General features: G+C 36.9%; 2 protein-coding genes across 2 annotated transcripts; both read left to right on the top strand.

Annotated features, from left to right (window-relative positions):
• Positions 1–2,879: 2,879 nt before the first annotated feature.
• Positions 2,880–5,492, top strand: LOC132299291 (G-type lectin S-receptor-like serine/threonine-protein kinase LECRK2). The gene has a single exon (XM_059795818.1). The coding sequence runs from the start codon at positions 3,050–3,052 to the stop codon at positions 5,465–5,467; it is 2,418 nt and encodes an 805-aa protein (XP_059651801.1). The 5' UTR covers positions 2,880–3,049; the 3' UTR covers positions 5,468–5,492.
• A 1,737-nt stretch (positions 5,493–7,229) lies between these two features.
• On the top strand, positions 7,230–9,969 carry LOC132299290 (myb family transcription factor PHL5-like). Its single transcript, XM_059795817.1, has 7 exons — positions 7,230–7,544; positions 7,678–7,879; positions 7,959–8,035; positions 8,136–8,175; positions 8,696–8,750; positions 8,937–9,006; positions 9,100–9,969. The coding sequence occupies exons 1-7, from the start codon at positions 7,434–7,436 to the stop codon at positions 9,247–9,249; spliced, it is 705 nt and encodes a 234-aa protein (XP_059651800.1). The 5' UTR covers positions 7,230–7,433; the 3' UTR covers positions 9,250–9,969.
• Positions 9,970–13,578: the final 3,609 nt, after the last annotated feature.

Here is a 13,578-nt window from a genome sequence, read left to right as displayed (position 1 = left end):
TATACTGAGGGAGAAAATTGTCATCAGAAAAATTATGACCTTCAATTCCTTAAAAATTAATGCAGAGAGCCCAAATCCTTCATTGTCAAAGTTTGGTTCAAAATTAAAAACTAAATCATTGATGAGAAATTTAGAATCTCCTGTAGGCCTCAACCTCCGACCTCCTCTGCAACTCTCAAACCTCTCTCTGTGAACTCTCGGTTCTCACACACTGCCATCTCAAGTTCCCTTCTCTCAATGCACTCGGTGCACAAACACTCCTTATATAAGCAAATAAACCGACACAGAATATATATATATATATATATATATATATATATGTATATCATGGAAGCATCACTTTAACAGACAACAAAGTCAGCCCACGTGGAGAGCCTTAAGGCAAGACTTTTGGCCAAAAAAATTTATTTAGTGAGCCCCACCACATCATTACTTTTTCCTTTTTATGTTTGTTTTTTCTTTCTTTCCTTTTTATCTCTCCACTTCGGCTACTTCTTTCCCACCTACTGCTGACCAGGCCACTTTCCTTCGAATGCACTGTGTGTATTAACAAAAAAAATCAACCAACAAATATCTTGCTAGTGGGTCCCGCCCACTAATTTTTTTTTTCTTTTCTCACCAAATTCATCAACCACATCTGTTTTTTTTATTATTTTTATTTTTTCCTTAGAGCATCAGTGGTGCAGTAAATGTAGAGTGAGAAAGTGTCAGTTAAGAGAGAGAAAGGAACAGCACGGTAAAAAAAATATAGTATTTTTTTTTAAGACCTACAATCATTATTTATGCCATTGTCCACACAAAGAAACCTTTTTTTTTTTCCAAAAAGTAGGACCTCCGGTTGCCCTTGGCGGTGAAATTGTTTGACGCACTCTTATGTGATTGTCTATTTTTTTTTATTGCTGTTTTGCGTGTGTTTTACCCATCGAACATCGTGTTCATTTGAATATTCCAAAAGAATGGAATAAATCTATTTCATAGCATTTTAGCCTCTGTAGGGAACTATATTATCTTATGAAATTGCAAATTGAGCCATTGTCGCAAGTATTAAACAAATCTAAATCAAAGTCAGTCCCACACATAATAAAGAACAAACTAAATCAAAGTCTGTCCCACACGTAATAAAGAACATACTAAGAACATACCTGTGAGAGGAAAAGTCAAAAATGTTGAATCTTCCTCCACCGTCGGAAATGGGCATGAAAACTTTATTGTACTTGATTGCTGACTAATTAAAATCTTGCAATTGGTTGGAATTGTAGTGAATACCATTTATTTCCCATTTTTCCTCCTTTCCAGTGGACTTCCAGTCAAGTATTTTATTTTATTTTATTTTGGGGTAAGGAAATAGTACTCACTTGTAGGGTCATAAAGAAAGATGCCGTGGAGTAAAAGATTAAAAAAATGTGATGATGTACAAAATTATTGGACCTTCCATTAATTTTACATATCTTTAGTCCTTTTTTCACACACAAAATTTCAAACATATTCTACAACATAATTCATGACTTGGTCATAGGAAAACACTATTCAAGGGATTAAGATAGCCTTAGTTTTATTATTGGACCTTCCATTAATTTTACATATCTTTAGTCCTTTTTTCACACAGAAAATTTCAAACATATTCTACAACATAATTCATGACTTGGTCATAGGAAAACACTATTTAAGGGATTAAGATAGCCTTAGTTTTCCCTATATATTTTTAAAAACTTTTCTCTAAAACTGCTATATATTCTGCACTAGTTCTTCAAACTTACTTGCTAAGTATATATCCAAATTCAGAAAAAAAAAAAAAAAATGGTTTAGAAATGTAAGTCTCTAAGTAAATATGGAATTTTGAATTCATTTATATATAATTTTTTCAAAAATTTATTTAGTGAGCCCCACCACATCATTACTTTTTCCTTTTTATGTTTGTTTTTTCTTTCTTTCCTTTTTATCTCTCCACTTCGGCTACTTCTTTCCCACCTACTGCTGACCAGGCCACTTTCTTTCGGATGCACTGTGTGTATTAACAAAAAAACATCAACCAACAAAAATCTTGTTAGTGGGTCCCGCCCACCATTTTTTTTTTTCTTTTTCTCACCAAATTCATCAACCACATCTGTTTTTTTATTATTATTTTTTTTCCTTAGAGCATCAGTGGTGCAGTAAATGTAGAGTGAGAAAGTGTCAGTTAAGAGAGAGAAAGGGACAGCACGGTAAAAAAAATATAGTATTTTTTTTTAAGTCCTACGGCGGTGAAATTGTTTGGCGCACTCTTATGTGATTGTCTATTTTTCTTTATTACTGTTTTGCGTGTGTTTTACCCATCCAACATCGTGTTCATTTGACTATTCCAAAAGAATGGAATAAATCTATTTCATAGCATTTTAGCCTTTGTAGGGGACTATATTATCTTATGAAACTGCAAATTGAGCCATTGTCACAAGTATTAAACAAATCTAAATCAAAGTCAGTCCCACACATAATAAAGAACAAACTAAATCAAAGTCTGTCCCACACGTAATAAAGAACATACTAAGAACATACCTGTGAGAGGAAAAGCCAAAAATGTTGAATCTTCCTCCACCGTCGGAAATGGGCATGAAAACTTTATTGTATTTGATTGCTGACTAATTAAAATCTTGCAATTGGTTGGAATTGTAGTGAATACCATTTATTTCCCATTTTTCCTCCTTTCCAGTGGACTTCCAGTCAATTATTTTATTTTATTTTATTTTGGGGTTAGGAAATAGTACTCACTTGTAGGGTCATAAAGAAAGATGCCGTAGAGTAAAAGATTAAAAAAATGTGATGATGTACAAAATTATTGGACCTTCCATTAATTTTACATATCTTTAGTCCTTTTTTCACACACAAAATTTCAAACATATTCTACAACATAATTCATGACTTGGTCATAGGAAAATACTATTCAAGGGATTAAGATAGCCTTAGTTTTCCCTATATACTTTCAAAAACTTTTCTCTAAAACTGCTATATATTCTGCACTAGTTCTTCAAACTTACTTGCTAAGTATATATCCAAATTCAAAAAAAAAAAAAAAATGGTTCCTTTTACTCTCCATTTATACTTACTAATTCCTATTCTTCTACCACTAGTAGCAGTTGCTCAAACGAATCTTAACATTAGTTTGGGATCATCCCTTCAAGCCTCCGATGACTCTTCTCCTTGGCATTCACCTTCTGGTGACTTTGCCTTCGGATTTCATCGTCTCGACAATCAAAATCTGTTCTTGCTCGCCATCTGGTTCGACAAAATCCCAGATAAAACTCTAGTCTGGTATGCAAATGGAGATAATCCGGCACCAGAAGGATCAAAAGTCGATCTCACACTCGATGGAAGGTTCATACTCAACGACCCACAAGGCCGAAACATCTGGGAAGCGCCAATCCGTGAAAGGGCTAATTATGCTGCCATGCTCGATAATGGCAACTTTGTTCTTGTAAACAATGAATCTGGCTATGTTTGGGAGAGCTTCCAGCTTCCAGCAGACACCATCTTACCAACACAAGTATTGGAAGTCGGTGGAAAGCTGTCTTCAAGGCAAAAGGAGAGCAACTTCTCCAAAGGAAGGTTCCAACTCCGTTTGCGACCAGATGGCAATCTTGTGCTCAACACCATTGCCTTGCCAACACAGTACGAAAATGACCCTTATTATGTTAGTCATACTTCTGATAGAGCAAATACAATGAATTCTGGCTACTTGGTGAATTTTAGTGAGTCGGGTTACATCTATGTTCTCGGAAGGAATGGAAATATTACTAACCTCACTTCTGGAAATATAGTCCCTGCAAGAGATTTCTACTATAGAGCAACCCTTGATTATGACGGGGTTTTTGTGCAGTATGCTCACCCCAAGGCTCCGAGAAATGGGTGCTCGGTTCAGTCATGGTCCCGTGTGTGGTCCGTGCCTAATGATATATGTGCTGCCATTTCTGATGAGAGAGGTGGAGGGAGTTGTGGTTTTAACAGCTACTGCATACTTGACTCGAACGGAAGGCCAGCCTGCACGTGCCTTCCAGGATTTTCCTTGTCTGATCCGAATAACGAATTCAACGGCTGCAAGCAAGACAGGGTTCAGAAATGTGAGCTAGGTGTTGCAGAGCCGGAAGATCTATATGATATGCGTGTGTTGGCTAACACGTTTTGGCCTCATTCTGCAAGCTATGACGTAATGAAGCCTTTTAATGAAGATGAGTGCCGTGGATCTTGCTTCCATGATTGCGAATGTGTGGTTGCTGTGTTTGCAGATGGGGTTGTTTGCAATAAGAAGAAACTGCCACTCTCCAATGGGAGGATAAACCAAAGCGGCAATGGGAAGGCTTTTATCAAAATACCAAAATCTGATATATCATCAGGTGACCGATGTTTAGAATCAAATAAGGGGAAGAAAGATCAAAGTACCCTGATTCTGGCTGGATCAGTTCTTCTAGGTGTCTCAGTATTCCTCAACTTCCTCCTTGTACCGGCAATTTCAATAGTTTTCTATGGCTCGTACCAAAAGAAACAGAAATTCAATAGAGTGCCGAGTATTTTGGAAACAAATCTCCGGTCATTCACTTACAAAGACCTCAGAGTAGCCACAGAAGGGTTCAGTGAAGAACTAGGAAGAGGTGCTTTTGGCACGGTATACAAAGGGGTGTTGTCATCGTCGAGTTCAAGAACTGTTGTAGCAGTCAAGAAGTTGGACAAGTTGTTGCAAGAAGGTGAGAAGGAATTCAAGACAGAGGTCAGTGCAATAGCCAATACTCATCACAAGAATTTAGTCAGATTGCTTGGCTTCTGTGATGAAGGGCCTCAGAGGCTTCTGGTGTATGAATTCATGAGCAATGGCACACTGGCTAGCTTCCTCTTTGGAATTTCGAGGCCTGATTGGGACAAACGAGTCCAAATGGCATTTGCGATCGCGAGAGGGCTCATGTATTTGCATGAAGAGTGCAGCATACAGATAATCCATTGTGATATTAAGCCTCAAAACATATTACTGGATGACTCACTCACTGTGAGGATTTCAGACTTCGGACTGGCAAAGCTTATGATGAGTGATCAGACTCGTACTCTTACCACCATTAGAGGGACTAAAGGATATGTTGCACCGGAATGGTTCAGGAGCATGCCAATTACCGCGAAAGTGGATGTTTATAGTTACGGTGTCATGTTGTTGGAGATAATTTGTTGCAGGAAGAACTTTGATATGGCAAGGGAGAACCAAGAGGATGCAATACTGACTGATTGGGCTTATGACTGTTACAAAGATGGAAGACTTGATAAGCTGATAGAGAATGAGGAGGAGGCAAGAAATGACATGAGGAGGGTAGAGAGGCTAGTGATGGTGGCAATCTGGTGCATTCAGGAGGATCCATCCTTGAGGCCCTCAATGAAGAAAGTCACTCAGATGTTTGATGGAGTGGTGGAAGTTTCTGCACCCCCATGTCCTTGTCCTTTTAGCTCAATTTGTTGAATCTATATACCTACCTGAAGATCGAGTACTTGTCTTCACTTGTTTCTCTGAAATCTGGAACTTCTTTTATCACTTAGAATTTAAAACTCACTTGTACAATTTGTTTGATATATCTTATTTATGAGAAAAGCTAACCTCACCCGTTCATGGGAGGATAGAGAAATAAAATTAGGGATTTTAGAAAAATTAGGGTCTTTATTTACGCTTATTGTTAATGTTCGAATTTAAGGTTTTTTTTTAGTATTTTTATATTTTAGAGTTGCTCAGATGTAATAACACATTTTCAGCTTTGATTACTGAATAATATTAGAATAAACATATCTGTCCAGCATCAAACATTTAATAAGCTTTACAAGTGGATTAAGTATGAATTAATTTATTTTCTTTCTTGTATAGATCATAGATGATGATAGACCAGATGACAAGACCAATGCATAGGTTGGTTTGATCCAAACATTAATGATGTTAGGAACGCTATCTTAGACATCAATTTGACATACAATAGAACATTTAATAATCTTTGGAAGTGTTTTAAATATGACTCTTACTGAGTTAAATTATTTGCAACAACAGAAGATAAGACCACTGTGTAGGTTCATTTGATCGGACAGTTGCAATGATCAATTATTGAAGTACATAGTGCCCTTTAAAGTTAAAGCAATTATGAACAAATGGACATTGACCCTTCAGACATTCAAGGGTCAGGTGGATGCTAAATCCAGATAAAAGAAACCAAAAAGGGCTTTTGTTTATATTGATGGATAAAATGCTGGCTATAATGCAAGGAATTGTCCTTGTTATGTAAGGATTATTTTATATTACCATAGTTTTGTTCAATGCCCTAAACTAACAAAATAAGGAGGCTATCTTGTCTCTATCGATTTCTCGCTCAATACCTGTCCTTCATTTTCATTTGCATTTAGCCGCGTAACCATTATTAAATTGACAAAGTACTATGCTTAGCCTTATTTTTTTCGCATATTAAACACTATACTAGTGTTCTTTTTTTTTTTTCTTTTTTTTTTTTTTTCTAAAAAAAAAAAATTTTTAATCTATTGATATATATTTGCATGCTTTACAGTTTCGGCACAAAATAATACTCCATATACATGTTGACATATACATGTGTTGGGTTTCATTTCATACATTAGCGCTTTGAAATGTATATTCAGAACAAATATGTTTTTACAATTTTTGTTCTCCACATTTTCAATCTCCAACCCCAAGTTGCCAAAATATAGATGGTTGTTGTTAGGGTTCAAAACAAAATGATTGCACTTTTTCAAATGTTTTAGGCCCACCAGACTCCTAGCCTGATTACTCTATTGTCATTGTGACCACATTTTGTTTTGGATTTATTAGACTTCAAATACATATGTCAACATTATATACTCATTACTATTGTTTATACTGAATGGCCATTCTCATGTTGTTCTTTAGGACTTATGTTCACCTATGAACAGAAACATTTCATCTAAGCTGTATTTCTGTCATAAATCATTTTTAGCTTTGGGTGTGTCAAAATATCATTGTCCATCCAATCAATATGGTGATATCTAAAAACTAGCTCTTTTCCTTTCCTTTCACAGTTTTCTGCAATTTTAGTGTTGCCCATCTTTTTTGTCTTGAAAATTATAAATCTAGACTCGTGAGATTCAATATATATATATATATATATATATATATATATATAATCAGTTCTGATTGCATATAGAAGTAAGCACCTTATTGCTGTTTCTTGTTGTAGTCGTGTTGACAGCAAGCCTTCCTGATCTCGAGTGCCAAAGATGTATGGTTCAATACTTCAATTATCACATCCGGTCGACCTTCTAAAGTTGATTCAGCTGAGGGAAATTACCTCAATCTTCAATCTAGAGATACCTTAGAGTTACTTGTGAATTCTTCCATTGACAGCATTCACAACTCTAAATTTTCTGATGAGTCCTTCAGAACTCTATGTAAAGACATGAAAGGGAACGAGCTCATTTCACTTTTGCAGAATAAGTCAGCAGTTGAGAATTTCATCACAAACCAGAGACACCCTTACATAAATTTTTGGGGAAATCACAGTCATATAGTGAGATTTTCAACTCTTACATGTTTTCCCCGTTTTAATCATATGAAATTATGTTATCATTCATGAAAAAGGAATGATTTTGACCGAGTTTTTGTGCGTGTCTACACATAACATACATATATTCTTATGACAGGTTGGATGTAACCAAACCAGGTCTCAACTTGAAGAGCCTAGTTTGTGTCTTCAGCCACAGAAGCAGCCTCAAGTTCATTCTAATAGAATTTGTAATTCTGTTTCATCAAAGGTTGCAATACCAAGTAACAAACGGATTAAGTGGACTCAAGAACTTCACGAGCGATTTGTTGAGTGTGTAAATCGCCTTGGGGGTGCTGAAAGTATGTGATGTGGAAAATAATCTCAATGTAAAAAGGGGTACATAAATTGTGGTAGTTAATCGTATTTGGTTGTGTGCAGAAGCAACTCCAAAGGGAATCCTAAAGCTGATGAACTCTGAAGGATTGACCATCTTTCATATGAAAAGTCACTTGCAGGTTCTCAAGCTATGCTATATACTCAAATTTGGATGATCTTGGATCCTCATTTTCCAAAGATCTGAATCAATTTTGCCTATCTTTGTTCTTTTTTTTCCAGAAATATCGTGCTACCAAATATATAACAGAATCTGCCGAAGGTAAATTCTCTGTCACATCTTTGTCATTATAAATTGATTTATAGCTATGTATTAAATTCTTGAGCTCCTTACCAGTCAAAAACCTCAGAGGACGTGATATATGAAATGTGGAGTGATCTACATATTATTTCATAGAGGGAATAAAATGTCAGAACCACAGATAATAGCAATGGAACTTTTAAGTTTCAGTCATCACATTGTCCTTTTGTTGTGCCATTTTTTTTTTTCCAGGTCCAACTCCATGCTAAATAACAGTTCCATTCTATTGATGTACTTATCCAATGCTAATTTGTGTGTAACCTCTTTTGTGCATTTATGTATGCCCATATAAGATCTTCTTAACATCTTGTCACACTTACACAAACCTTTTCAAAAGTTACTTGTTAGGCACTTACCGTCAAAAGCTTTGATATACAAACTCACTTTCTAATACTTGATGAACAAATAGTCGTCTTCTTCATTCGAATCAATACTTGTTTCGTCTGTTCTGCTACCTCAGAATGCATTATTTCATATGCAGAGAAATGTGAGAGGAAAACTTGTCTAAGCTTAATGCCACAGCTCGATCAAGAAATGTAAGCTTTTTATCACATCATCCATCCTCACTATATCATTACATAGGGAAAAAAAAAATCCCAAGTCAAATCACTATCTAAATGTCAACTGAAGAGGGAAAGGGAAATTTTATTTCTTAGCCAACTAAACGATTAAAACATAGAAGACTATTTAACCGTAGCATTGGTTTATACCCTTTGTGACAGAAACACGCAGATAGCAGAGGCACTAAAACTGCAAATGGATGTCCAGAGGCGCGTATATGAACAACTAGAGGTTTGGGACTGGTTACCTCCTTTTATCACCGAGTCGTTGACATTATATTCGTACCTTTAACACTTTTCGTTCTTTTTTACTTCTCTCATTCAGAGTCAAAGAGTAATGCAATTGCAGATTGAAGAACAAGGGAAGCAACTTAAGAAGATGTTGGAGCACCAGAGGACGACAAATTATAAGACCTGTATTGATGATGCCGAAGATACTGAACAACTGAATTCATCAAAATCATTGAACAAATGAAAATTTATCGAAGAACACTACTCGAAGATATCATCTACCATATTGGCTGAAAGACTCTGGTGTGACTTTGTCTTTGTCCCATAATTTCACACAATAACAGGTAGAAAACACATTGTTGAGCACTGAGTCCTAAATTTTGCAACCAAAAAAAAATTGGCTCCTCAATTCATGTATGAACCATTTCACCTTCCTTGATATGCTCAGTTTTTAAGAAAAAAGGAAAATTCTACTTATGTTGTGATTCAGAAGTACAACACTGGAGTGAAATTAGAGGTATAAGAGGCTACAAAATCGAAGTTTGGCAGGGAATGTGGCTTGCAAATCCAAAAGGAAGGCTTAGCTTATAGTTTATCTTTTTGTTCTCTGACTCATTTTATTTAATCATTACGACACACTACAACGCGCGATTGTGATGTTGAATTCCACCATGTTCTTGTTTTCTTCTATATACTATTTCATATTTTTTATAGAATCTAGACAACCCACACATTTTATTGCTTATAAATACAAACTGCCATTTATGGAACGACCCAAAGCTAAATATTAATTATAAAAAAAATTAAAAATTCAGCATGACCTTTGCTAAAAAGGAGCCTACAACCACCTGCTCAAATAAAAAAAATGCAATTGCCCTTCCTGGCCCATCAAGACTTATCTAAGCTATCCCAACACAAGATACAAAACAAAAACATATAATACATTCCAGCATCCCATTCATTCATTCATTATACATCAACAAAGTTCAGTTTATGGTGGAACAACTACATGCTATATAATCCAAATATCATAATTACAGTTCCAAAAATATAATTACAATAACACGAGTCTATAAGTCTCTATACCGAATATAACAAACTAAGGATTTACAAAAACATATGGACTTAGATACAAAAATAGCAAAATGGTCTTCTAATCCAAATTAGGCCTGTGGTGGAACGTCATTCGCCACTTCATTCCCGTTTCCTGAAAAATATTAAAATGAATGGGTGAGCATAAGCTCAGTAGGAAGTGCCTAAGGCACACCTCTTGAGACCTCGTGAATTCACACAATGAATAGGAATAAGGAAATTGGGACCATACCATACCGGAAGTAAAATTATAGCTACGATAACACATCATTAATCCAATACTACAAATAAATATGCCATTCAATGAGATGCCATGCCATGTAATGTCAGTCCCCGTTTTCCAAAACCATTTCCATTATCATTTTCAAACCGTTAGTGAACCCGTCCCATAGTAATTCCATAGCGGTACGAGAGGAGGATTGGCCACTGTCCCTGACCCATGGCAACTCCATAGCGTCATTTGGGGCCCAGGTAACTCAACCACACTAGGGCGATATCCCTAGTCCCCTCTAGGCCTCACTAACGTCGTAGCTCCTAGGTAACTCCTAGGCGGCCGAGTTTTTCACAAAATCTTTTTCAAAATTCTTTCCCAAATATATATATATATATATATATATATATATATATATATATAGTTTATTATTTATTCTTTTTTTCAAATTCATGTTTCCATCTCTTTCCCAATGAAGTGCATAGATAATTCATGCCTTTTGTGTCATCGCAACATTTATCATCACACACCAATTTTAAGATTTAACTACTTAGCATGCTTCACAAGAAGTTCCAAAGAAATAACATACTTCCTTCAACAAAATTCTAGCATGGTAAGCAAGTAAGACATGAAATTAAATTCATATAAGCATATATTTCATGTAATAACGATTAAAACACATAGACACATATCTCATTACAACAATATGATCATTTCAAGGGAAAACTAACACAATTTAACATGCTCGACAGCAAATCAAGTAAGATGATTCACAAAGGAGCAAGAAAAAGTGAATTAGGAACCTTTACCTCTAAAATTATGAAAATCCCCAAATTTATGCCTTAGATTTCGAATTTTCTATAGTGCACCAACCAAAGAATTGCTCCTATCAACTTGTAAACCTCGCCATGAGCTTCAGTTTGCCACAAACGATATTCAAAAATACCAAGAAATGAAAAAGAAATTGAAGTTTTTGTGGTAGAAAGAAAAAGAAAAAAGAAAACTGAAGGAAAGAGGAGAGTATGTCGGGAGATAGAGAGAAAATGAGAGGCTGTATGCCCCTTTAGCTACAAAATTAAAAACAATTGGTGGTGGGTCCCCCACTCACAATCCTACCCATTCTTTTAATAGACATATATATAAATATAAACATTACATTCTCCCTAACTTTAAAAGATTTCGTCTCCAAAATCAAGCCATACCTGAGGGAGAAAAGAACTCTGGATACTTGGAGCGAACCTCATGTTCAAGCTCCCAAGTAGCCTTATTTACGCCGTGATGCTTCCATAAAACCTTTACCAATGATATCGTCTTGTTCCTCAACACCTTCTGCCGTGTGTTAAGTATCTGAACTGGTCCTTCCTCGTAGGAAACATCGTCATCAATGTGCACATCAACCCAACTCAAAATGTGAGATGGATCTGGCTCGTACTTCCGTAGTATCAATATATGGTGGCAAAGCAAGTCTGTAGGCAACCTCTCCTACGCGGTCCAAAATCTCAAACGGTCCAATGAATCGTGGCGATAACTTGCCACTCTTCCCAAACCTCAATAACACTTTCTATGGAGAAACCCGAAGAAAGACATGGTCTCCCACCTCAAAGGATAGCGACCATCTCTGCCTATCCGCATAGCTCTTTTGTCGGCTCTGAGATATGAGCAACCTCTGTCTGATTAACTTAATCTTCTCGGTAGTCTCAAGTACTATGTCAGGTCCTAAGGCGGCTGTCTCACCCACCTCAATCCAATAAACAAAAGACCTACAAGGTCTACCATACAATGCCTCAAATGGAGCCATCTGGATACTTGCCTGATAATTGTTATTGTAGGCAAACTCAATAAGTGGAAGGTGATCCTCCGAACTACCTCCCAAGTCAAGTACACATGCCCAAAGCATATCTTCCAAGATCTGGATGACACGCTCCGACTAGTCGTCCGTCTGTGGATGGAATGCCGTACTCAGGTGCAACGCTGAGCCAAACGCTGCTTGAAGTCATTCCCAGAACTTCGAAGTGAATTTGGCATCCTATCTGAAACAATGGTTACTGGAACTCCATACTACCTTACAATCTCCTTCACATATAGTACACCAAGCTTCTCTACATCATCTATTACCTTAATAGGCAAAAAGTGAGCCATCTTGGTCAATCTATCAATGATGACCCATACAGCTTCATTGCCCTTCCGTGACCTTAGAAACCTGTCACAAAATCCATAGCAATATGTTCCCATTTCCACTGCGCTACAAGTAATAGTTGCAACAAACTGGCTGGTCTCTGATGCTCAGCCTTCACCTGTTGACAGGTAAGGCACTTAGCCACAAACTATGCAACATCTTTCTTCATCCCGTTCCACCAATACTAACGTCTCAAATTGTGATACATTTTAGTACCACCTGGATAAACTGCAAAGCGGGAAATGTGAAACTCCCGTAGGACGTCCTCACGACAAACCGTGGGAACAACCAACAAACCTCTGAACTATAAACCTCCATCTGCATGCAAAGTCCAATCCTTCATTGTCTCACTAATGGAGATCAAAGTGTGAATGACATCCAAATTCGGATCCTGTCTATGCGACTCAATCACTTGTCTAATAAGAGTAGGTTGAGCCACAAGACTAAACAAGAATGCCGACTCACAGCAAACATCGTCATCAAAACACTGCAATCCCATTTCTGCCAGATCTTCAAGCATCTTCCATTTTCCAATGGCTAAACTAGCCAAAGTTCCACGAGATTTCTGGCTTAAGGCATCTGCTACCACATTTGCCTTGCCCGGATGATACTACAAGTCAAAATTGTAATCTTCTAAGAACTCAACCCATCGCCTCTGTCTGTTGTTCAAGTCCTTTTGGGAAAAAATGTACTTGAGACTTTTATGATCCGAGTACACCTCGAATCTCTCACCATACAAGTAATGTCTCCAACACTTCAAGGCAAATATAACTGCCGCTAACTCTAAATCATGAGTAGAGTAGTTAAACTCGTGAGTCTTCAACTGTCGAGACCCATAAGTCACTACTTTACCATCCTGCATCAACACACATCCCAAACCATCACGTGAAGCGTCACAATAAATCACGTAACCCAAGCCACGCTCAGGTATCCCCAACACTGGAGCCGTAGTCAACATTGTCTTAAATTCCTGAAAGGATGACTCACAAGCTTCATTTCATGCAAACTTAATCCCTTTCCGGGTCAAATGGGTCATAGGCGCTGCCAAGCGAGAAAAATTCTTCACAAATCTTCGGTAGTAACCCGCTAAACCA

Source organism: Cornus florida, unplaced genomic scaffold (genome assembly GCF_030987335.1).
Source record: "Cornus florida cultivar Cherokee Brave unplaced genomic scaffold, ASM3098733v1 CherokeeBrave_3.0.0_Hap2_Chr03, whole genome shotgun sequence".
Taxonomy (NCBI): domain Eukaryota; kingdom Viridiplantae; phylum Streptophyta; class Magnoliopsida; order Cornales; family Cornaceae; genus Cornus; species Cornus florida.
This window is presented reverse-complemented; position numbering and strand designations above follow the sequence as displayed.